Source organism: Aethalodelphis obliquidens, unplaced genomic scaffold (assembly GCF_003676395.1).
Source record: "Aethalodelphis obliquidens isolate GAN/ISIS:26980383/991018 unplaced genomic scaffold, ASM367639v1 scaffold2, whole genome shotgun sequence".
In the NCBI taxonomy this organism is placed as follows: domain Eukaryota; kingdom Metazoa; phylum Chordata; class Mammalia; order Artiodactyla; family Delphinidae; genus Aethalodelphis; species Aethalodelphis obliquidens.
Genome location: NW_020837946.1, coordinates 65,462,971 through 65,490,057, shown reverse-complemented (window position 1 = coordinate 65,490,057; position 27,087 = coordinate 65,462,971). Strand labels below are relative to the sequence as shown.

The 27,087-nt window shown below is 36.8% G+C and overlaps 1 protein-coding gene across 7 annotated transcripts in view; it reads right to left on the bottom strand.

The window, feature by feature from the left end:
- Nucleotides 1-27,087, bottom strand: part of SCN1A (sodium voltage-gated channel alpha subunit 1) — a 161,074-nt gene that overhangs the window by 51,680 nt on the left and 82,307 nt on the right. For 2 of the 7 annotated variants that reach the window (XM_027129294.1, XM_027129288.1), the window contains exons 4-16: nt 26,502-26,591; nt 24,858-24,986; nt 23,062-23,153; nt 21,757-22,026; nt 18,252-18,315; nt 17,552-17,693; nt 16,732-16,938; nt 14,907-15,191; nt 6,193-6,540; nt 4,770-4,902; nt 3,729-3,967; nt 2,153-2,326; nt 185-541 (exon numbers count right to left, since the gene is read on the bottom strand). In XM_027129294.1, coding sequence (XP_026985095.1) covers nt 185-541; nt 2,153-2,326; nt 3,729-3,967; nt 4,770-4,902; nt 6,193-6,540; nt 14,907-15,191; nt 16,732-16,938; nt 17,552-17,693; nt 18,252-18,315; nt 21,757-22,026; nt 23,062-23,153; nt 24,858-24,986; nt 26,502-26,591 — 2,530 coding nt within the window. Of the gene's footprint in view, nt 1-184; nt 542-2,152; nt 2,327-3,728; nt 3,968-4,769; nt 4,917-6,159; nt 6,541-14,906; nt 15,192-16,731; nt 16,939-17,551; nt 17,694-18,251; nt 18,316-21,756; nt 22,027-23,061; nt 23,154-24,857; nt 24,987-26,501; nt 26,592-27,087 lie in introns of all 7 variants that reach the window. The other 5 variants (XM_027129279.1, XM_027129304.1, XM_027129300.1 and 2 more) reach the window with 5 other exon arrangements.

Genomic DNA, 27,087 nt, shown 5'->3' with positions numbered 1-27,087 from the left:
TATTGTATGGTCACTGCTATATGGTTATGTTGTCAAAGTGAGACTGTAAGTGTGTCAAAGGTAATAGACTTTGATATTTTGATATTAAAATTAATAATCATAGTCTTTGTTTTGGACAAAATGGTCATCATTTCATTATGCTCTTAGTGTATTTCTGAAACACATTTCTTAAATGGGTACATACCACCAGGTTTCCAATGACCATGACCATCATGAAGACAGTAAGGCACATGGCTTGACCGGCGACCTCCATGCAGTCCCACATGGTCTCTATCCACTCTCCACACAGCACTCGGAACACAATCAGGAAGGAGTGGAAGAAGTCATTCATGTGCCAGCGTGGGAGTTGACAGTCACTAGAGATCTTGCAGACACAATCTTTGTAGCTTTTACCAAAGAGTTGCATGCCGACCACAGCAAAAATGAAGACGATGATGGCCAACACCAAGGTTAGATTTCCCAGAGCCCCCACTGAATTGCCGATAATCTTTATTAGCATATTTAATGTTGGCCAAGATTTTGCCAACTTGAAAACTCGGAGCTGGAAAATTAAAAAAATAATGTATATTATTATGATCAATCTTTAAAAGCATTACATATATTGAGCTTTACTAAGAAGTGATTAAAATTGAATTTCTTACAACATCTGCTATGCAGATGTTATAACTAAGCATGGTGATGGATGTTAACTGGACTTACTGTAGTGATCATTTTGCAATATATACAAATATTGGATCATATGTTGTATACCTGAAACTAATATAATGTTATATCAATTATACCTCAATAAGAAAGATATATCTATAACAAAAGAGATTAAAAAAAAAAAAGCTAGTGGATATCCTGGACCACTACTGATGGCAGAACTTACAATCTACCCACTACTGACTGAAGAACTTACAATCTACCAATCTTCACTGGGGAAATATGCAAGAGCCACCTTGCATTCTTGCACTTTGCTTTCCAAACTTTTAAATCCATCCACCTCTGGACCTTAACCAATTAGAAATGACCTGGTGCCACTGCACTGTCATAGCACCACTCTCCTAAGTAAAAGGCATGGAGAGCAGGCTGTCTGGATGTCTTTGTGTCAGTGCTTATCTTTACTCCAAGACACATTTCCTAATCTATCAAGGACAGAGAGCTGTGAGCAAATGTTGCACTTTACCAAATAAGAAGTAAAGGTCTTCCCATTGGGAGCTTCTTATCTAAAAACAAAACAAAACAAACAAAAAAACCAAAACAAAAAGACTCTCTTACATCTGCCCTGCCCTTGATGACTTTCAGGTGCATGGCTAATTTTTGGACTCCCCCTAGGAAGAATCTGATTCTTCCATATTTTAACCTTGAGATCAATTTCCCTGAGAGTGAATTTTTAATGATTACTTGGGGACCAACTGTCCTTAATTTGTTTTGTGAAGGTGGTTGTAAGGCATACCAGGCCTGACACTAATATTAACATGTGATCTCAATGATCTCTGCTCAAAGATACTCATTTGTCAATAGCATGCAAAGTACCATCACATTGAGCCCTGCTATAAGTAGAGAAAAGTGTTTATTATTCATAATGCTCCTTTGGAGCACTGACATAGCTAGATGTACCTGCATTTAAAAACCTGGAATACTTCCCATGACTTTATAATTCTTTCCCTGATTTGCAAGGACATATATGTGAATCAGTGGACATAGCAAGTAATCCTACAGATTTCTCTTGTCTGATTTTGGGAAGGAGCATATTTTCCAGAGGTAGAATTAGGAAGAGTTTCTACATGCACATCTTATATCTGATTGTCATCCACCACTATATAAGGGTGTTTATATTTTCAAAGCCCTATTAAAATGTGATACATTTTCATTAAAATATTTTCTTAGATCCAGAAATATTAACTATAGTCATATCTAGAAACAATAATTAGTCAGAATGGTAACTGAGCAATATATGAAACTTTATGTGACTAGGATTTTGCAATAAAGTTTTTTCTAAATAAGTGGGAACAATTTTTTTTTCCATTTAGGGACTGTTTTTGACAATGCAAATGTCACACAAAAACTTAAAATGTTAATGGTGTGTGGTAAAACCTATGATATAAAACCTATGATGCTTGTTGGAAAGGTTTTTGTCTTTGTGCTGTTTTGTTTTGTTTTGTTTTACCAATCGGAATGAACGGAGAACTGATAATCCTTCCACGTTGGCCAGGCCAAGTTCTACCAGGCTAAGCGTTACAATAAAACCATCAAAGATATTCCAGCCTTCTTGGAAATAATAGTAAGGATCCATGGCAATAATTTTCAGAAACATTTCTGCTGTAAAGATTCCAGTGAAAACCTAAGATCAAAACAAAGTTACTCTAATTCCATCAGATAATGATAAAGTGGAATGACATAATATTTGCTTTTAGAACAAAATGTTTATACTAGTCATGATTATATTACTAGCTTACATTTGCATAGTAACTTATAGTTGATGAAAAGCTCTCATATAAGTTATTTCATTTTATCCTCAACAGAAACGCTATTAAACACATAATGCAGGAATTATAACCATGACTTTACAGATGAGGAAACAGGTCTTCAGATGGGTGCAATGATTTGCCGAATATCAACTAGAAAACGGCAAAACTAGGATTGAGAGCAAATCTATTTTTAACCAGTGTTCTTTCCATCACATCAAACTGCATTTTCCTTCAGACTTCATACAGCACAGCTACTGACAAGATTTTCCCATAAACAGTTTTATGTATCTATAAGCTTATTCACATTTCCCTCTAATCAGATAGTTGTCATTATACATATGTAACTATATTATAATATGTGCATTACTATTATCAGTATTTGTTATGCACATGAAAAAAATCAATTTACTTCCATAGTATTGGGTTGGCCAATCCTCTTATGTAACATCTTACAGAAAAATCCGAACAAACTTTTTGGTTAAACTTATATAAATACTAAAGCTTTAAAAATAGAAATACTATAATTCAGGATGCTTTACATGTTTTGCTTTCCACCATCAAAAACCTTAAACCCTAAAACAAATATTATGGAAAATGCATACATTATTTTAGAGACCATTCTTTCAGCAAACAAAAGCTAATATTCCTATGTTGAGTCAACAGACAAACACTTTAATAATTTATGGATTTTAAGCACAGAAGAGAAAGAATTTAGTGGCAACCTTCACCAAAAGTGGCACTGTTAATCATATAATACACAAAATATACTGGACGTTTTCAATATTTTATGGATTTGATCTAAAATAGATGGATTAAACAATACATGGTCTACCTAGATCCTGGAAGTGGAAAAGCTGGAGACATTTTTGAGTTGTTAAACTATTGCTTATAATGATGATGACTAAGCAAGATAAAAAGGTCTGTAATTTTATTTTAGCCTTCTACAGGTAGGGAAACTGATAACATCATTTCAAAAAGTGTGTCCTTAAACTATGGACTGCTTCTGTAGCTTTAAATAGTTATAAATAACAATATTGACTTTTCAAGTAGTACTGTAGGCCTGTGCCTATTGCTCTCTTTCCCAGTTTCTGCTTTGATCTTAAGGGCTGTTATTTTTGGCAAAAGTAGGATATATCCAGATAGATATAATTCCCATCTTTTGGGAGTCAGGAGGTAGAAAGGGTGGTGGAAAGACTGCTGTAAGTTATTAAATGTAAAGAGTTTCTCAAACAGAAAGTTTGAAGACTGAACACATTTACCTTCCAGTATGCTTACCAAGTTTCCTACTGTAAGCACATTATTGAAATGGTCCGTCATGGGATAGTGTTCCATGGCCATGAACAGAGTATTTAAGACAATACAGATGGTGATGGCCAGGTCAACAAATGGGTCCATCACAACCAGGTTGACAATATGTTTCACTTTTAACCAATGTGGCGAGCAGTCCCAGATTAAGAACATGTTGGAAAATTTATACCAACAGGGTGGGCATTTCTGCCTGGATTCTTCAAGTTCTAGATTTAAAAAAAAATAAATAAAACCAACCACCAAAAGATATTTTTACACACATATATTCCTTTCAAATCGACTAGACTTCTTTTTAGTAACCAACACATTTCCATTTGCAACAGTCAACCTCTTTTATACTTGATTTAAAAAAACTATACAATTTAATCTTTAGACGGCCCAAAATATTTCTTCACACATAAACATAGAACAGAGGTAGCAAAGAATGGTTTTCTTCTCTTATGCATTGATCCTGTGGTTCCATACTTTGCCTTAAGTGAATGGTCTTTTAAATGAAGTCTCAATAAGAATATGGGTTGGAGTAGTATAGACTGTGTGTAATCCTACGTTAATGTCTGGCTATGGTGTCATCCTCAGGCTATAAGACATAGGACAGAGAGATAGGGTAGAGCCAAGAATCATCTTTTTAATTTGTTTTTATTTTGTGAGAATGACCCACTCCTCCCCTCCAATCTTGAGAGTATTTAGGAAGTCCTACGCTAAGTGGAACAGAAGAGAGGAACACCATGACTAATGGGATTAGAAACCCCTAACAGAAATGTTTTATTCTGCATTTTCAAGGAGTTGCCACACACAGGATACATTCTTTAGTTTCAATATCACGGAATTTAAGTAACTTTTTTTAAAGCTTCTAGAATACAGGAGTAAGTATAACAAATAGCTCTTAAATAAGACCTGTTATGTTCTCTTTAGAATACAGTGCTTCCAACTCACAGAGACATTCGTTTCGAATGAGACAATATAAGCTCAGTGAAAACAACTGAAACGGAAATGGAATTTGTTACAAACCTTCTACTGTATTTGTTAAAATGCTGGCTATGCTCATTGCTCTTTGCCTTTGAGAAGGATCTTCTAGAAAGTCCATGGAAACATGAAAAGAACTTGATCTTCTCTTTCTCATGTCAGTTTCAGTGGTTGTTCCCTGTAAAGAAAATGCTAATGTGTTAAATGATTAACTTGAGCAATATGATAAGTGAACAACCAATGTGACGCTGTGAAATTCATGAAACACATGCGACATGCACGTTCATAGTTAATTGGTGATGGCAGACATTGCTGACTTATTGTATCATTAGCCTGGAATGTCCAAACTGTTAACCATTTACTCATACAGCAAAAACTGAGGGTTGTTTTTTTTTACCCTCTGATTTCATAATTTTATGAGACATAATGTAATTTGGATATGATTGATAAATTTGTGAGAGACATATTTAACAATTTCCTTATTTCTGAACTAATAGTAAAAGGTAGTGATTTGAAATGACATCTAAATGATCAAGGCATTTCATGCTGAGAAGGTAGCCCTTTATTTTTAAAGAAGTACAAATAATTACAACACTCGTAGCTGCCATCTCATTTTCTGGACACAAGACATAGATGATCATTGACAACACAAACTGTATGTTAAAAAAATAACAACACATGCTGCATGGACAACAGTTTCATCCAGGGTACCAAAGCAATAAGTCATCTAATTCTGACTTAGTCATGCCTCACCATGCTGATATATTTCCAAGTCTAATAAGAGGCAGCATATGTTTAGAAATTCCTCATCTGGGTACACATTCACAAACACATAACATAACTTTGTACACAGACAATTCTTTTATCTGCCTGTATTAATATTTTTATTTGTGTCTCTTCATTCAGATTAGTTTTGAGAAGACCTATATCAGCATTTTCTTTTTAGTAAGACAAATATGAGTACTAGAAATTTTAAGATAATATTGAAGCTATCTATTCAGGCACAGTGTTCTTGAAAATCTTCTGAACTAAAGCAGAGCTATATTGAAGAATCCGTTGGAAAGATTTATTATACACCCTTTACAGTTAAACATAAGAATCGTTCATTTACTCTTACACCAGAGCTTTAGAGGATGTCCTGCTGTCTAAGTTCAGCATGGGTATATAGCAAATCCTCCAACTGGAAGCAGTCATTTACTATTGTGTTTAATTAATCCTTAGCACGTTTAATAAGTAAATGCATTCAGGTGTTATGCAAGAAGGTGCTGAAGCCTTAAGTTTTAGTTGGATACTCTCTTAAAGATATTAAAAGATGCAGGTGCATTCACAGCTTGACCAACCAGGTATCATTCTCAAGGGGTTCCATTCTGTAGAAACACTGGCTGGTGCAGCAATAATGAGCCAGCCATGCCTGAACTATTTAAAACTTCCTTACATTGTCATCAGTAGCTGGCTTATCTATTATCACCTCTGGTAGAAGCTGTCCAACAGGCGATGTAGGAACTGAAGGTCCACCAACCAAGGAAACCACACCATTGCAATCCACAGTGCTGTGCATCTTCCCATTAGCTGGAAACACGGCCAGCATCCGGGACGACCTACTGGTCTGACTCAGGTTACTGTTGCGTCGCTCTCCATGTCGTTGGGGCACAAATAAGGAGTCTCTGCGGCTTTCATTATCCTCGAAGGTGCTGTGTTCATCATCAGCAAAGTCATTCTCTGATCCCACATCCTTTGCTCGCCCTCTGAAGCTGAAAAGGCTTGTTCTGCTATTTCGCCTTGGAGAAAATAAGGAGCCACGGATGCTCAACAAAGACTAAAAGTTTGAAACCAAAAACAAATAATAATAAATTAATATGGCCATTTGGAATGTGCTTTTATTTTGCAAGATTAAGTTGAAGGGGACTTCAGCATTCAAAACAGAATGTGACTCATTCTTTTTTGATTAACATTCTCGTTTTATGTGCATTCGGATTAAATGAAATTACTTTTCTAAGAGACGATTTCTAGCCCTTGAGATTAATGACTGGGGAGATAGATCGCAACTTAAAGATATTGAAAAACAAAACCCTGAACCACCATATTTCATATTCAAAAGGAAGCATCTTTAGTACCTTACTATGGACATGGTAAACACTCAATAAATATCAGTAGCATGACCTTAACAGGGGCACATTTGTTTCTGTTGCTCTTTCCCTTCAAGAAATTCTAACACTCTTCACAAATTGTTTTAGTCCATCTTTCTAAAATCACTTTAAATTAATTATTGTTCTTGTTTCAGCTAAAAGGCACAGTGTTGTTGGAACTTGAAGACTTCTGAAATTCAGAGTGATGTGCTTTTTGATAAAGTATACCATGACTAATATTTTCAGAAGCATGCATGATAGTTTATAAAGCAGGGATGAAAAAACAATATAAAATAAGCAACGAGTTATAGATTACTGATCAGTTATCTACAATTTTTTTTCTCATTAAAAAGGCTGCAGACCAGAAAGATGAAATGTCATTAGTTACAACAAGTACCAGCAGACAGGTTCAGGTGAGAATCTGGGTCCCCTGACTTTCAATGCAGTGTTATCTCAACTACACCCCACTGTAGATTTACCTGTGCAAACTAAGATTTTCTCATAACTATGTACAGAAAGGATAGGTTTAAATATAATAAACACAGCAGTCAATTCAGTTGATAAAAATTCATAAGTTGAGTAAGGCCCGCGGAATTGGCGAACTGTGTGGAAGGAGCGGGATCTGTAGAGCTCAGCAGCGGCGAGGTACAAAACAAAGAATCGCTTTGCACAAAGCCAGAAGGGATACACTGAAAGAATTATCAAAAAAGAATAATACATAGATTGCTTTGGCTGGGCTTCCGGGAAGATGGCGGAGGAGTAAGACGTGGAGATCACCTTCCTCCCCACAGATACACCAGAAATACATCTACACGTGGAACAACTCCTACAGAACACCTACTGAACTCTGGCAGAAGACCTCAGACCTCCCAAAAGGCAAGAAACCCCCACGTACCTGGGTAGGGCAAAAGAAAAAAGAATAAACAGAGACAAAAGGATAGGGACGGGACCTGCACCAGTGGGAGGGAGATGTGAAGGAGGAAAGGTTTCCACACACTAGGAAGCCCCTTCGCGGGCGGAGACTGCGGGTGGCGGAGGGGGGAAGCTTTGGAGCCGCGGAAGAGAGCACAGCAACAGGGGTGCAGAGGGCAAAGCGGGGAGATTCTCGCACAGAGGATCAGGGCCAACCGGCACTCACCAGCCCGAGAGGCTCGTCTGCTCACCTGCCGGGGCAGGCGGGGCTGGGAGCTGAGGCTCGGGCTTCGGTCGGAGCGCCGGAAGAGGGCTGGGGTTGGCTGCATGAACACAGCTTGCAGGGGGTTAGTGCACCATGGCTAGCCGGGAGGGAGTCCGGGGAAAAGTCTGGACCTGCCGAAGAGGCAAGAGACTTTTTCTTCCCTCTTTGTTTCCTGGTGCGGGAGGAGAGGGGATTAAGAGCGCTGCTTAAAGGAGCTCCAGAGACGGGCGCGAGCCGCGGCTAAAAGCGCAGACCCCAAAGACGGGCATGAGACGCTAAGGCTGCTGCTGCTGCCACCAAGAAGCCTGTGTGCGAGCACAGGTCACTATTCACACCTCCCCTCCCGAGAGCCTATGCAGCCTGCCGCTGCCAGGGTCCCGGGATCCAGGGTCAACTTCCCGGGGAGAATGCACAGCGTGCCTCAGGCTGGTGCAACATCACGCCGGCGCAATGTCACGCTGGTCTCTGCCGCCGCAGGCTCGCGCCGCACTCCATGCCCCTCCCTATCCCCGGCCTGAGTGAGCCAGAGCCCCCGAATCAGCGGCCTCTTTAACCCCGTCCTGTCTGAGCGAAGAACAGACGCCCTTCGGCGACCTACACGCAGAGGAGGGGCCAAATCCAAAACTGAGCCCCCGCGAGCTGTGAGAATAAAGAAGAGAAAGGGAAATCTCTCCCAGCAGACTCAGAAGCAGCGGATTAAAGCTCCACAATCAACTTGATGTACCCTGCATCTGTGGAATACATGAATAGACAACGAATCATCCCAAATTGAGGAGGTGGACTTTGAGAGCAAGATTTATAATTGTTTCCCCTTTTCCTCTTTTTGTGAGTGTGTATGTGTATGCTTCTGTGTGAGATTTTGTCTGAATAGCTTTGCTTCCACCATTTGTCCCAAGGGCTCTATCCTTCCTTTTATTTTTCGTTTTTAATATTTTTTCTTTTTTTAATAATTATTTTTTTATTTTAATAACTTTATTATATTTTATCTTACTTTATTTTATTTTACTTTATCTTTTCTTTCTTTCTTTCTTTCCTTCCTTCCCTCCTTCCTTCCTACCTCCCTCCCTCCCTCCTTTCTTTCTTTCTTTCTTTTCTTTCTTTCTTTCTTTCTTTCTTTCTACTTCTACTAATTCTTTCTTTCCACTTTTTCTCCCTTTTATTCTTAGCCGTGTGGATGAAAGGCTCTTGGTGCTGCAGCCAGGAGTCAGTGCTGTGCCTATGAGGTGGGAGAGCCAACTTCAGGACACTGGTCCACAAGAGACCCCTCAGCTCCACATAATATCAAACGGTGAAAATCTCCCAGAGATTTCCATCTCAACACCAGCACCCAGCTTCACTCAACGACCAGCAAGCTACAGTGCTGGACATCCTATGCCAAACAACTAGCAAGACAGGAACACAACCCCATCCATTAGCAGAGAGGCTGCCTAAAATCATAATAAGGCCACAGACACCCCAAAACACACCACCAGACATGGACCTACCCATCAGAAAGACAAGATCCAGCCTCATTCACCAGAACAGAGGTACTACTCCCTTCCACCAGGAAGCCTACACAACCCACTGAACCAACCTTAGCCACTGGGGACAGACACCAAAAACAACGGGAACTACGAACCTGCAGCCTGCAAAAAGGAGACCCCTAAGACAGTAAGATAAGCAAAATGAGAAGACAGAAAAACACACAGCAGATGAAGGAGCAGGATAAAAACCCACCAGACCTAACAAATGAAGAGTAAATAGGCAGTCTACCTGAAAAAGAATTCAGAATAATGATAGTAAAGATGATCCAAAATCTTGGAAATAGAATGGACAAAATGCAAGAAACATTTAACAAGGACCTAGAAGAACTAAAGATGAAACAAACAATGATGAACAACACAATAAATGAAATTAAAAGTACTCTAGATGGGATCAATAGCAGAATAACTGAGGCAGAAGAACGGATAAGTGACCTGGAAGATAAAATAGTGGAAATAACTACTGCAGAGCAGAATAAAGAAAAAAGAATGAAAAGAATTGAGGATAGTCTCAGAGACCTCTGGGACAACATTAAACGCACCAACATTCGAATTATAGGGGTTCCAGAAGACGAAGAGAAAAAGAAAGGGACTGAGAAAATATTTGAAGAGATTATAGTTGAAAACTTCCCTAATATGGGAAAGGAAATAGTTAATCAAGTCCAGGAAGCACAGAGAGTCCCATACAGGATAAATCCAAGGAGAAATATGCCAAGACACATATTAATCAAAGTGTCAAAAATTAAATACAAAGAAAACATATCAAAAGCAGCAAGGGAAAAACAACAAATAACACACAAGGGAATCCCCATAAGGTGATCTTTCAGCAGAAACTCTGCAAGCCAGAAGGGAGTGGCAGGACATATTTAAAGTGATGAAGGAGAAAAACCTGCAATCAAGATTACTCTACCCAGCAAGGATCTCATTCAGATTTGATGGAGAAATTAAAACCTTTACAGACAAGCAAAAGCTGAGAGAGTTCAGCACCACCAAACCAGCTTTACAACAACTTCTAAAGGAACTTCTCTAGGCAAGAAACACAAGAGAAGGAAAAGACCTACAATAATGAACCCAAAACAATTAAGAAAATGGGAATATGAACATACATATCGATAATTACCTTAAATGTAAATGGACTAAATGCTCCCACCAAGAGACACAGATTGGCTGAATGGATACAAAAACAAGACCCTTATATTTGCTGTCTACAAGAGACCCACTTCAGACCTAGAGACACATACAGACTGAAAGTAAGGGGATGGAAAAAGATATTTCATGCAAATGGAAACCAAAAGAAAGCTGGAGTAGCAATTCTCATATCAGACAAAATAGACTTTAAAATAAAGACTATTAGAAGAGACAAAGAAGGACACTACATAATGATCAAGGGATCGATCCAAGAAGAAGATATAACAATCGTAAATATTTGTGCACCCAACATAGGAGCACCTCAATACATAAGGCAAATATTAACAGCCATAATAGGGGAAATCTACAGTAACACATTCATAGTAGGGGACTTTAACACCCCACTTTCACCAATGGACAGATCATCCAAAATGAAAATAAATAAGGAAACACAAGCTTTAAATGATACATTAAACAAGATGGACTTAATTGATATTTATAGGACATTCCATCCAAAAACAACAGAATACACATTTTTCTTAAGTGCTTATGGAAGATTCTCCAGGATAGATCATATCTTGGGTCACAAGTCAAGCCTTGGTAAATTTAAGAAAATTGAAATTGTTTCAACTATCTTTTCCGACCACAACGCTATGAGACTAGATATCAATTACAGAAAAGATCTGTAAAAAATACAAACACATGGAGGCTAAACAATACATTACTTAATAATGAAGTGATCAGTGAAGAAATCAAAGAGGAAATTAAAAAATACCTAGAAACAAATGACAATGGAGACATGACGACCCAAAATCTATGGGATGCAGCAAAAGCAGTTCTAAGAGGGAAGTTTATAGCAATACAATCCTACCTTAAGAAACAGGAAACATCTTGAATAAACACCCTAACCTTGCACCTAAAGCAATTAGAGAAAGAAGAACAAAAAAACCCTAGAATTAGCAGAAGGAAAGAAATCATAAAAATCAGATCAGAAATAAATGGAAAAGAAATGAAGGAAATGATAGCAAAGATCAATAAAACTAAAAGCTGGTTCTTTGAGAAGACAAACAAAATTGATCAACCATTAGCCAGACTCATCAAGGAAAAAAGGGAGAAGACTCAACACAATAGAATTAGAAATGAAAAAGGAGAAGTAACAACTGACACTGCAGAAATACAAAGGATCATGAGAGATTACTACAAGCAACTCTATGCCAATAAAATGGACAACCTGGAAGAAATGGACAAATTCTTAGAAATGCACAAACTGCCAAGACTGAATCAGGAAGAAATAGAAATTATGAACAGACCAATCACAAGCACTGAAATTGAAACTGTGATTAAAAATCTTCCAACAAACAAAAGCCCAGGACCAGATGGATTCACAGGCAAATCTATCAAACATTTAGAGAAGAACTAACACCTATCCTTCTCAAACACTTCCAAAATATAGCAGAGGGAGGAACACTCCCAAACTCATTCTACGAGGCCACCATCACCTTGATACCAAAACCAGACAAGGATGTCACAAAGAAAGGAATCTACAGGCCAGTATCACTGATGAACACAGATGCAAAAATCCTCAGCAAAATACTAGCAAACAGAATCCAACAGCACATTATAAGGATCATACACCATGATCAAGTGGGGTTTATTCCAGGAATGCAAGGATTCTTCAATATATGCAAATCAAACAATGTGATAAACCATATTAACAAACTGAAGGAGAAAAACCATATGATCATCTCAATAGATGCAGAGAAAGCTTTTGACAAAATTCAACACCCATTTATGATAAAAACCGTGCAGAAAGTAGGCATAGAGGGAACTTTCCTCAATATAATAAAGGCCATATATGACAAACCCACAGCCAACATCATCCTCAATGGTGAAAAACTGAAAGCATTTCCACTAAGATCAGGAACAAGACAAGGTTGCCCACTCTCACCACTCTTATTCAACATAGTTTTGGAAGTTTTAGCCACAGCAATCAGAGAAGAAAAGGAAATAAAAGGAATCCAAATCGGAAAAGAAGAAGTAAAGCTGTCACTGTTTGCAGATGACATGATACTATACATAGAGAATCCTAAACATGCTACCAGAAAACTACTAGAGCTAATCAATGCATTTGGTAAAGTAGCAGCATACAAAATTAATGCCCAGAAATCTCTGCCATTCCTATACACTAATGATGAAAAATCTGAAAGTGAAATCAAGATAACACTCCCATTTACCATTGCAACAAAAAGAATAAAATATCTAGGAATAAACCTACCTAAGGAGACAAAAGACCTGTATGCAGAAAATTATAAGACACTGATGAAAGAAATTAAAGATGATACAAACAGATGGAGAGATATACCATGTTCTTGGATTGGAAGAATCAACATTGTGAAAATGACTCTACTACCTAAAGCAATCTACAGATTCAATGCAATCCCTATCAAACTACCACTGGTATTTTTCACAGAACTAGAACCAAAAATTTCACAATTTGTATGGAAACACAAAAGACCCCGAATAGCCAAAGCAATCTTGAGAAAGAAAAACAGAGCTGGAAGGATCAGGCTCCCTGACTTCAGACTATACTACAAAGCTAAAGTAATCAAGACAGTATGGTACTGGCACAAAAACAGAAAGGTAGATCAATGGAACAGGATAGAAAGCCCAGAGATAAACCCACGCACATATGGTCACCTTATCTTTGATAAAGGAGGCAAGAATGTACAGTGGAGAAAGGACAGCCTCTTCAATAAGTGGTGCTGGGAAAACTGGACAGGTACATGTAAAAGTATGAGATTAGATCACCCCCTAACACCATACACAAAAATAAGCTCAAAATGGATTAAAGACCTAAATGTAAGGCCAGAAACTATCAAACTCTTAGAGGAACACAGAGGCAGAACACTCTATGACATAAATCACAGCAAGATCCTTTTTGACCCACCTCCTAGAGAAATGGAAATAAAAACAAAAAGAAACAAATGGGACCTAATGAAACTTCAAAGCTTTTGCACAGCAAAAGAAACCATAAACAAGACCAAAAGACAACCCTCAGAATGGGAGAAAATATTTGCAAACGAAGCAACTGACAAAGGATTCATCTCCAAAATTTATAAGCAGCTCATTCAGCTCAATAACAAAAAAACAAACAACCCAATCCAAAAATGGGCAGAAGACCTAAATAGACATTTCTCCAAAGAAGATATACAGATTGCCAATAAATACATGAAAGAATGCTCAACATCATTAATCATTAGAGAAATGCAAATCAAAACTACCAATGAGATATCATCTCACACCAGTCAGAATGGCCATCATCAAAAAATCTAGAAACAATAAATGCTGGAGAGGGTGTGGAGAAAAGGGAACCCTCTTGCACTGTTGGTGGGAATGTAAATTGATACAGCCACTGTGGCGAACAGTATGGAGGTTCCTTAAAAAACTACAAATAGAACTACCATATGACCCAGCAATCCCAATACTGGGCATATATCCTGAGAAAACCATAATTCAAAAAGAGTCATGTACCAAAATGTTCATTGCAGCTCTATTTACAGTAGCACGGAGATGGAATCAACCTAAGTGTCCATCATTGGATGAATGAATAAAGAAGATGTGGCACATATATACAATGGACTATTACTCAGCCATAAAAAGAAAGGAAATTGAGCTATTTGTAATGAGGTGGATAGACCTGGAGTCTGTCATACAGAGTGAAGCAAGTCAGAAAGAGAGAGACAAATACCGTATGCTAACACATATATATGGAATTTAAGAAAAAAAAATGTCATGAAGAACCTAGGGGTAAGACAGGAATAAAGACACAGACCTACTAGAGAATGGACTTGAGGATATGGGGAGGGGGTAGGGTAAGCTGTGACAAAGCGAGAGAGAGGCATGGACATATATACAGTACCAAACGTAAGGTAGATAGCTAGTGGGAAGCAGCCGCATAGCACAGGGAGATCAGCTCCGTGCTTTGTGACCATCTAGAGGGGTGGGATAGGGAGGGCGGGAGGGAGGGAGACGCAAGAGGGAAGAGATATGGGAACATATGTATATATATAACTGATTCACTTTGTTATAAAGCAGAAACTAACACACCATTGTAAAGCAATTATACTCCAATAAAGATTAAAAAAAAATTCATAAGTTGTATTTAATTCCTACCCCTCTCTTCAGTATTCTAATTTCCATCCATGCATCATTTAACTCAGCAGTGCCATACCTGGTGTGGGGAGGAGTACCTCTTTTCATATGTCAACCGATTCCCTTCTATGGAAAAGCGAAACCCTTTCCTCCTGATGCTGTCTTCAGATTCAGATTTATGGAATTCATCGTCATCTTTCTCTTCTCCACCAGACTGCTCTTTCTGTTTTCTTTTCTTTCTCCGATTTCTTCTTTCCTTTGCACTCTTGGAACTCAACTTGGAGGCTTCAGATGAGCTGTCTGAGAGCCCGCCTGCTGCACTAGGTTCTCTGGAATGCACTGAGGCAGTTACAGCTGCTGCCTGCTACATTGAGGAGAAATGGTCTTAGCATGGAACTAGAGAAGACTTTACCTTTAAAAAAATAGCTAAAGTATTTGCAAAGCATTTTAAAAATAATTTAGCTGACTCCAGCTAATCTTACATCGAAGAAACTCTGCAAGTATAAAAGAAAAATTTTTTCTTTCCATCTAATAAAGGCTTTTACAGTTAATTTGGTTTTCTTTGTGCTAACATTGATTACATTTGTATGATGTTTTACAGACTGCACATTCAAAAGGATCAATCAGACAATAACAAGAACATAAATTCATATTACTTTTGGGATTTGATTTACTCTAAAAATTGGTATCTAATTAGCACTGTCTTTTTTTTTTTTTTTTCCACTGAAAAAAAACTGAAGCATGGAAGAAAAGCTGATCAGTAACTTGGGGTCTAATCCAAAGATAGGAGGAATGAGATAAAGAGCTGAGATCCTCTTTCCAGTTATTGAAACAGGGTTGTCCAATACTCTCACAATACTATCAATAAAATTTATGGAAGGTGATAAAATCCCTTCCTTACCCCTCCACAATACTCTATTCAGAAGACTGGAGAAGGGAGGGTCAGAAGTTTCGGCTAAGCAAGACAAGATGTTCAGTTCTCCAAAGACCATCCCCAACTTCTTTAATTCGGCACTGGTTCTTGCTGGCCACATGGTCATGGAATGAAAACAATGCTTTTTGATCACAACTTGTACTAGCCCTAGGTTGGCACTTTTTGATTATTATCATTGTTCCAAGAGTACTCTCAATACAAGGACTCTTGCAAATAAATTAATACTCCCCAAACAACTTTCTTCTTTAGTAAAGACAGTGAGTTTCGATGCTGAACGGAAAGAGTAAGGAAAGATGGAAGGGATAAGAAGGGCATTTTATTGTACTGTGAGTACTGACACCTCACTATAAGAACAAGTAATTCTTAGGTTCCCCGATCTCCATAAAAATTGGTGACTTTCATATGCTTATTGGACACTGCTGTATCAGAGAACATTACAATAGTCAATCACTTTCTTATTTATGTAAGAAAGGCAATTAAGCAACCACATTAAAAGACAACATAGTTTTGGTTAAAGAAAGTAATAGACAATCTTCTAAGAACCACATGAACATCTTTTTATATAATAACCAATAAACTTTTTTCTAAGAAAAGATGATTTCTTAGGATTTTCTTCTAATGCCAGTATACTCATTCAGTAAGCTTCTCACCTGAGAAGACCCCAAAATCACATTTTCCCTTGTATTCTAAAAATTTTAAGATGATTAAAATAGCATGAGAGTGTTCTATTGTGGTCCATATCATAAACATCTTAGAATAATTAAACTAAATGACTTATAGATGATGAAAACAATGTAGAAATCCTTACTAATCCCCTATACTACCAGCTTCTCTTAAGTACAAACAATTATCTGTCTCTCACTTTCTCTCTAGTATTTTTGTAACAACCAAAACAATAAAGAAGGTTTGTACCATGAGACAGGACATATTTGATTTGGTGAATTTACCTGAGTTGATTTGGTGAATTTACCTGAGCTGCTTCCTGTTGCTTTTTAAGCTGTTCAAGCATCTGTTGAAATTCAGCCTCTTTCTGTTCTGCCTCTTCTAAGGTGGCCTGATTCTGTTCCTCATAGGCCATGGCTACCACAGCCAGGATCAAATTTATTAGATAGAATGAGCCCAAGAAAATGACCAGCACAAAAAATATCATGTATGTTTTTCCAGCAGCCCGTAATGTCTGAAAATAAGAACACCAGAATTTTTTTTTTCAATATTATTTCACTAACGGGTGGCTTTACCTGTCTCCAACTTACTGTGTGTCTTATAGGACTCTGATATAAATAATAATTATGACGTTCACAGCCCCTCCTACCTCGTTGACTGTCTGTTTCTTTAACATCATCCTCTTCCTTCTCCCCTAACTCATGCATTCAACATTCTGATGTGTAGGAGGGAATTCTTGGATTTATCAGGAATAAAGCAGAGTCAAATAAAGTACCATGGAGAGCTCCATCAAAGAGCTGAGGCTTTGAATAAAGTTAAGGAAGAGACCAAAGTTATCCTTCTACATCTGCTTATTCATTTTCATCACCTGCCACCTGAAGGATGATACTTGAGCGGGTAAACAGAGTTGAGGGGAATATATGCCTTCTGTTTAGGAGGATCTGTGTCTGGGAAGGGTGGGAAATAGGTTTTGAGCCAAGGGGAAATGAGAGAGAATTGCTGCTCCTGGCATTGCTATGCTTAATATGTGTTATAATCAATAGGGTAATTGATTTGGATTTCATAACTAAGCTGGTTTTCTTATATACTTCCAATTAAACACAATATGTGTCTCTTCAGGTTCTCACCAGTTGGTAAAGATTCTCCCAGAAGTCCTGAGTCATCAGTCGAAACAGGGACAAAAAAGCCCAACTGAAGGTATCGAAGCTTGTGTAGCCATAATTGGGATTTCTACCAGCTTTCACACACATGTATCCTTCTGGACATTGGCTGTAAACGTGGCAAAAGAAAGTATTATAAGAAATTCTGCTGTCTTTTTATTCTGGTAGCGTGCTATACTTATGATATTGTCTAGCCAGGAAGATTTGCTATTTCAAGGGATAAAAGTATGATAAATAAGCAATTAATACATTTCCCAACTTTTGACTTAACATAATTTTACTATCCACTTGATGTCATCATTAAAATATTGCATAGCATTTCTAGTTATATTTTACAAAACTATTTTCTGTTGGTAATTAGTGTGTTAACATATGTCTAGTTCATTTTCCTACCATGGATAATCCAGAGTCGTCTCATAGCTCACATATACTCATCTAAGGGAAACAGCATTAGAGCTAAAGTATAACTTCTTGTTTTATGAAACATGAAAGCTTGTCTAATATTTAAATAATCCCTCACCTTATAAATAAGCTTAATTATAGCAAATTAGTATGAATAAAGTTACTTGGCTGTTATCTGTCAGTTTGTATAAAAAAAGAGAAAATACACACACACACACACACACACACACACACACACACACACACACACAAATGATTGTCTTACCCAGCATCTGAGCTATTTCCACACAGTAGTGCATCTGAAAAACCCTCCAGAAAATAATGATATCCTGTTTAGGAAAAAAAGTCACATGATGAATATTTGCATGACATTGCAAAATGAGAATAAGATCAGGCCGCTCTTTTAAAGTTCATAATTTTAAGTACATTATTATAATTTTAAATATATTATAGTTTTAAATACATTATATAATTTATTCAAAGGCACAAGTGTTATTCCCTCTAAATATTAGATATTATATTAAGGAGATTGGATACTTAGTTAATAGTACAAAGCATTTTTTCTTTATGAATGTAAAATTAGTGATAATCACAGGTACTAACATAGTATTTTAAAAGGTATCAGTGTTTTTTTACCCTCCTCATGAAAAATAAAAACTTCATTCTGGGGGCTTCCCTGGTGGCGCAGTGGTTGAGAGTCCGCCTGCCGATGCAGGGGACACAAGTTCGTTCCCCGGTCCGGGAAGATCCCACATGCCGCGGAAGGGCTAGGCCCGTGAGCCATGGCCGCTGAGCCTGCGCGTCCGGAGCCTGTGCTCCGCAACGGGAGAGGCCACAACAGTGAGAGGCCCGCGTACCACAAAAACAAAAACAAAAACAAAAACAAAAAACTTCATTCCGTAAAAGTAGATAAGAATGACAGGGATTTCTTTGCTTTCTCAAAACAGCTACATATTTCAAAATAAAGGGATTTTAACTTTTCTGAACTGTCTTCTGTATTTTTTAACACTTTATAAATGACTAATAATTAATTATAATTTACATTCTACCAACTTATAGAATATATCATAGGCAGCTTAGTAAAAGATGCATAAATCATGTCAACTGCTAAAACAAGTGAAATAAAAAATAATTTAAAATATTGTACTAAAGCTAAAATAATTATTATAGGTGACTATTTCATTATCTCGAAGTTTTCTGTCTCTGGCAAATTCGTTAGATTCTTTCAACGTCCTGTTGAAGTGTCATTTCCTCTGTGAATTATTCCTTGATAGCTTCTACTTTCTTCCCACTTAAAGACTGGCAAAATTAAGAAATCCTCTCACTGTGCTACCAGTAACATGTATAGCCATTATTATACATTCACTGTCTTATATTGTGATTATTTGCTTACAAATACTGTTCCTTCTTGAAAAAAATGTCTAATCATTAATTATTTCCATATTACTAGTGTTTGGGACCTAGTAGCCTTTCAATAAAGTTTACTGAATTAATAAGTAAAGGGATGACAAAAAGAGAAACATATGGAATTAAAGAGTCATTTTGTAAAAAGGACAATTTTGGATTTTGTAGGAAAAATATTTTCTAGATGCTAAATTTTCTGAGAAATTTACTCTACATATAGTTCTGTAAGAGATACAAAAATACATAATGGAACTATTTTAATTTTCAATGTCTTTACTTCTCTGAACATGAGAAATTAAGATACAATTTCTTAACTTTTAAATGAAATTAAACAATGTGAAAGGAATATGACAGTTTCTGGATAAATTTTTTTTTAGTTTATTTAATTTTGGCTGTGTTGGGTCTTGGTTGCTGCGCACAGGCTTTCTCTAGTTGCGGCGAGCGGGGGCTACACTTTGTTGAGGTGCACAGGCTTCTCATTGCGGTGGATTCTCTTGTTGCGGAACACGGGCTCTAGGTGTGTGGGCTTCAGTATTTGTGGCTTGGGGGCTCTAGAGCGCAGGCTCAGTAGTTGTGGCACATGGGCTTAGTTGCTCCGTGGCATGTGGGATCTTCCCAGACCAGGGCTTGAACCCGTGTCCCCTGCACTGGCAGGTGGATTCTTAACTACTGCACCACCAGGGGAGCCTTGGACAAAGTTTTGATACCAGATATTTATAAGTGAAGTTTTATCCATTAAACTCACTGATCTAGAAGTTTAATCTGAAGAAAATATTACTTTCAGTCATAATGTTTATCTTTAATTTTAATAAATTTAATTTTCTATTACTTTCAAAAATAAACCATTTTATTTATATTTGCATTTGGTTTAAAATAATCTTTGTTCAACAAATGGAATATTATTAGAGAAAATGACAAGAAACAGATTTTTAGGGCTGAAAATAGCCTCAGATATTCTTGACTTCTTTTATGTTGAATGTAACAAAAATGGAGTCCAATAAATTTTCCCTAGAGTGAATAAATCCTAAGTGACATCCTCATAATCAGTTCCTTGATCTTAGATTAAAACAACAACATCAAAAAAAACAGATTTCAGGGAGTTGGTGACAGCAGTGGGCTTATAAGGATCATGTGAAGTAAAAAAGGGACATTTCATGTATTCCTCTGACATGTATTTTTCTTAAGGCATTTTTCTTAATCCAGCGATTTACAATTATTTGCAAATTATTTGTTGGCATGTCACTAACATCATGGAAGTGTACATCTGTATCAACCAAGGTATTTTCCAGATCTATAACTATAAAAAGACACTGATTAGTTTTTTTTTATTATGCTATCATTACTTTAAGAATTATCAAACCACCAGTAAGTAAACTTTATGACTAATCCTACTTCTTCCACATAACCAGTCACTAAGACTTTCTTTCTTCTTTGATTTTTTTCCTAAGAATTAATCATCACCTTAAAATAATAGATACAGCTATATTTAAGCACATCTAGAGTCTAAGTCTTATATATTTCATATTTTCCTTTAAAAGGACATTCCCTTTCATGAGTCAGGTTCTTTCTGCTTTTGAAATATTGCTACTGGCAGATACTAAAATTATATGATAGAAAAAGATTGTTAATTTTGTCACTTTAAAAAGAGGATATCAGGCCAGTTATTTTTTCATCCTTTTAGAGTAGACTATTTAAACGTTTGACTATTTTGTCTAAATTCTTGAAATAAAGATAAACTGATTCTCATAACTTCACAGTTTTATGACATTTTTAATTTCTCTCTCTTAAACGTTGACTCTCATTTCCTTCTCTTTGATGTAATACTACTTTTAATTCTTATTCTACAAGTGTAAGAATAATGTTAACCTTTAGGTCTCACTTGCTTTCCATAACACAACAATAAAAATAACCTGGTAAACTATAAGCACCCTGGAATCATGTGCCATCACCATTATTCTCCCAGCATCCTGTGCACTTTCTGGTACATAAAACACATTCTGCAATTAGTGTTTAATGGGTTACATTTACATAATACTTTGGAGTTTACAAAGGGTTTTCAAATACTTTATGTCATTTGATTGTCTCAAATGAGATAATATACAGCATTGTACACTGTGATGAGAAGAATGTACAGCAACCCAATATCCTAAGAAAATTTCTTTCAAGCTGAATTTTTCAGCCTCCCATAGGGTTATCAATAAAATAGTTATTATAGTTATCAATAAAATAATTAAATGTATGTGCAAACCATTAGAAGGTGATTAAGAGATCACAACCTGTTATGCAATCATTTAAAAAATTTTCCATGCCTAGATGGAAAGACGATCAACAATGAAAAAATAAACCTACATAACAGTAATTCTTACTTGAATCTTGAACATATGATTTCCAGTCAAACTCAATGAGAGTTTCGTTGACAAGTGTGCCATTGTAATTCACAGTTATATTCTTCTCTACACTATGTTCCTCCAGGGAAGCATTGGTGGGAGGCCATTGTACACATTTATTCCGCAGGTTGCCCATAAAGAGCTGCAGCCCAATCAGTGCAAACACGCTCAGACAGAACACAGTCAGGATCATGACATCTGAGAGCTTCTTCACAGACTGGATCAGGGCCCCTACGATGGTCTTCAGGCCTGAAAGAAAGGAGGTTATTACTATGAAGACTTAGAATGTCTGAAATACCCAAAGCTTCACACAATTTTCTTGAAAACATACACTCCACGAATAAGTGTGAAAATGACTGCAGTGCTAGTGGGAGAGCAACACTTCATGGAAGGCTGAAGTGCTTATGGAAATAAACTCTGGAAATGTAAAAAAGTCTAAACCATGAAATGAAGATCCATATCCCATTAGGTTGGGAGAAAATAGCTGGAAGTTCATGGTCTTCACAAAGCCTATATTAAGGTCTTGTATTTCTCCGTTTTGCTGATGAAACTTGCCCCATACTTTCTTTCACTGGGGCCAGTTCTATAACAAATTACGTGAAGAAAAATATTTTAAAATTCCTATTCATAAGTAGGAAAGGTTTTGCTATAAAACTGGAAGTGGTTTGGAGTATAATTGCACTTTAGGATAATAACTCCTTGGGGAGTTCCCTGGCTGTCCAGTGGTTAGGACTTGGCGCTTTCACTGCTGTGGCCCGAGTTCAATCCTTGGTTGGAGAACTAAGATCCCGCAAGCTGCATGGCATGGCCAAAACAAAAATGATGATAATAATAATAATCCTCCATGCAGACCCATGCTACTCTTCATTATCTTATTCCCTTCTCTTTTTAAGCAATATTAAGATTTACATTGTATATACATTGTCATCAATGCCTAAAATGAACAAGAAATTACAGATTGGTACATTTGATATGGAACAAATCCTTGTTATGACTGATGTGGAGAAAATAACCCAGGACATCTCTAAGTGCAAGTCACATAGACTGTATATTACAGTGTCTCATGCAAGAAATTGTTAAGCTCCAAGGCTGATGAAAAATGTGAAAACATAAAATTTTATGTTCAAATAATAAGTCATTTTCTGAGTAACACCCAATTTTTATAATTATGATTTTGATGATTTTAATGATTATGACCCCTGATTTTCTGTAATGCTGAATGTCAAGAAAAGAGATGGCTGCTGAAAAAAACATGATGGGTGAGCCTCAGTGTTTAACCCTCACCTGGAATGACTGAAATTGTTTTCAGTGCTCGGAGAACTCTGAATGTTCTCAATGCGGAGACATTGCCCAGGTCCACAAACTCTGTCACATATCTGTAATAGGGAGTTCACACACAAACACAATAACAGAATACAAAGAAAGAGCTGTAGGTGCAAGGATCCTTATGCTTTACACTGATCACTTCTTACCTGGAATTACAGAAATAGTTTTCAAAGCTCTCAAGACTCTGAAAGTCCAAAGAGCTGAAAAATTGCCTAGGCTTACAAATTCTGTTACATACCTGTAGGATTAAATCAGAGTTATTCAAGATTTAAGCAGGATTTATATTATTTGCTTGGGTATTTTATAAAGACCTTCTGGTGATTTTGAATGATAATATTGTAAGTAACAATTTAGAAATTTAGGTCTATCACTATGGTTTTCTTTACTCAGATAATTTAAGGCTGTTAGCTAGATGTAAACTTCATAACGTACACAATCCTGTTGCCATTTCAAAAAGCAATACAGTCGATATCATGTATAATTTAGGAGAATTAAGTAAAAAGAAAATAATTCTTGGCTATAGTTTCATGGAATTAGTTTAAAAAAAAATACATGAAAATCATGAAATCATCCAAGAGAAATTTAGACAGGTTGACTTATTGCCTATCTATATGTGATCAGGATTTCCTAGTGTAACTCTTAAGTGAAAGCTAGGCAAATTAAGAACAATATTTTATGGGGGCCCAATGGTTACTCCTGTCATTACTGCTATTTTATTCTCAAGAAACAGTAGCCCCAATATGCCTTCTTCTGAGCTGTGGCCAGAGGGAATGGTGAAGAACCATCCTGACTAGATATGGAATTAAGATGAGATAGGCAGCATCCGTAGCCCTGAGAATATCAGCACCATTTCTCCTCTGCCCATCCATCCACCTCCTTACACCTGTAAGAGGCCAAGAATGTCAGCTCCTGAAGGATGAGAGTGAACTGTATTGGTCCACCTTCCTCCACACTCTAATTTTACCTACTGCTGAGTAGCTTTCTGTTACTTTTCTGAGTGTCTTCTTCCTTGGGGAAGTATATTACTAGACAAAGAAAAAAATAAGCAGGACTGCAGAAATTGTGCACAATACTGAGTGTATCTGGATGGGAAATAAGGATAAGAAGGTTAATATAAAGAAAAAGATGAAGAAAATTATAACGGGAAAGAAGAGAGGAAGAAAGGAAAGGGATCAGGTAAGATATAGGAAGAGGCAGAGAGAGCGTGTTTTGTTTATATGTCTTAATTATCAATTGACTGATGAAATAACAATTTAGTGTTAAATACATAATATATTAACTACCTTATTTTTTCTATTAGTTTGATTTGTCAGAATGTTTTGATGTTTATTTTCTATTATTCTACCAAAGAAGCTGGGGAGAGTGTGTGATGTGGGTAAGGTCAACTGAAATCTGTAGGGTCAGCAGAACTGTTTTTGGCTGTAATTTTAAAAAGCCATTTTCACAGATGTATTATGAATACATTTATGCTTTCATATTAGGGTGTGTGTGTGCACACCTGTTGAAAAAGCAACATGTATGAAATTTGCTGACAGATGTGTTACATGTGAAAATTGTAATTTCAATTACTGCAAAGCCTTTATGCCAAAGTGTAATGCCACTTTGACCTCTGTTGCGCTAAATTAAAATCCAGAGCTTAAATATATAAATCACACTGAAATATTCTACAGTTAAAGCAAGCTTATTCTTTAAAAGCATGAGCACTTATAGAAGCCAAAATATAGTTTTTTGAAGCTTCCAAGAAAGGCACTTACGCAAATGTAATGACAGTGAAGTCGAGCCAGTTCCATGGGTCCCGAAGGAAGGTAAAATCTTCTAAACAGAAGCCCCTTGCAATAATTTTTATAAGTGATTCAAAAGTATATATTCCTGTGAAAGTGTACCTGGAAACAAGTATCCAAAAAGAATGGATAAACTAATCATTATCCTTCACAGCAATTTCAATTAATTGTCACTCTATTAGGGGAACAGATGAATATTATAAAACAAATCTAAGCAAGTTAATATTATTTTCAGGGAAATAAAACATAGCCGTAAATTTAAATTCAACTCCCTAACACATGAAGAGTTGGCTTTAAATTGTCCTAAGAGTAGGGTGAGAACCACACACTGTATAAAGTGTATCTGAAATGTCTTAGTATTGACATACATGAAGAGAGCCTCTGAGAATTACCCAGTACATTCACATGATGGAGTAGCTGATCAACAATATTGCAGAAGCATAAAATGATTTTCCTTTAGAAAGTAAAAAAAACTCAATTTCAGCCAGGTTTTATGAATGAGGGAACATTGACAAATTAGTTTCAAGTTTTTCTCTTTCTTTAAGATAAGCTAGGTTAACTTACTTGGAAAAAAGAATTCTGTTAACATCAAAAGTGGGTAAGTTTAATTAAGGTCATAAGAGGTGAAAATTTAGTTTAGAATAAAAATACTGAGTCTTAGACTGGAAACTTAGATGTTTCCAAAATTTAAATCTTCTACTCAGTTTAAATGAGCAGAAATTTAGATATTTCCGAGTAGAAACTTAGATGTTTCCAAAGTTTTAATCTTCGACTCAGAAGTTGGAGAATGAAATCATGGCAACTAGGGCAACTTGAGACCTGTGGGCCTCACATGGTAGCTTTAATACTTTAGAAATCCTTTGTTTATAAATTTTTTATTTTCTTCAGAATTTTTATCCCTTTTTTGATTGGGTCCAACCTGGAAGTTTCCAGGAAGGGAAAAAGCCCTTGGAAACACCCCCGTGGTGGTTGTTTTAAGGGTCAGCAGGCACAGAGCAATACTGGCTACCACGTCGGCCACGCAAGCAGACTCAGCAGCACTTATCACACATCTGGCCTCTCTGTCCTCAAAAGTATCCCAGAACAGAGCCCATCAATACAGTTAGTAATGCATCTGCTTTCTGAAAATCCTACCCTAACTTTCACTTCGGTTAGCTTAGCCCTCAATTAAATTTTCAAGTTTGAAAATCCCAAATTTTGTGGGCTTTTTTTTTCAGCAAATTTTTTGGTGACCACGTTTGAAACTGATATAGGCCTGGCATGGAGTGGATGTGTCTGATGGAAGTGAAAACTTTGTGAGGCTCAATATTATCCTTTTAGGGCAAGTGTAAGACTCACTGAATTCATCTGGAAATGAACCGGAACCAAGGTCTACCATATTGGTTCCTTTCTGTGAGTACTTTCATAACATTTGCTTTGGTCACTGTAGATCCTACGTGAAAAGTGGCGAGTGTCCAAGAATGATGGGCTTCTGGTAACCACCAAGTACACGTGAAGGAGAGAGAGTAAATACTAAATACATATATATATAGATATAGATATATATGTCTGTATGTCTATTTATCTATACACATACACATACCCATGTAGGTCGCTTAAAACGTAAGTTGAACTTACTCTACATTCTTTGTCCAGTCGGGAGGGTTACTCATTGTCATAAACACACAGTTCGTCAAAATAGTGCACATAATTAGCATGCTGAATAATGTAGGTCATTGTTAAGGAACACACAAAAGAAAACCCAAATCCATGTATCATATTACATAAAACTAACATTGAAAAGCTCAACCTGCAGTTTGGCCAGGACTCAGGGACAAATACCCTATGGGCAAGTCATCTAATCTCTTTAAATTTCATTTTTATCATCCATAAAATTTGGATAATAATATCACCCTCACAGAGTAATTGTATAGATTAAGTGAGATAATGTATGAGAAAGCTTTATAAAAGTATAAAGTGCGGCTTTTGCTACTATTATTAAATCAATCTATTTACCTCCCAGAAGACTTTAGGGGGAAACCTGTGGGCACTTTGGAGTGGTACAGCTTTTGAGCAGAGAGCACTGACTTGAACTAATTTAGTTGATTAAAATAGTAAATTGTTGAGGAAGGCACATCCTTGCAGAATTGTAACTTCTTAAATACATGTGATACAATATAGTTGAATACATTAAAATTTATGTAGTTAAAGTACAGCATGGTGT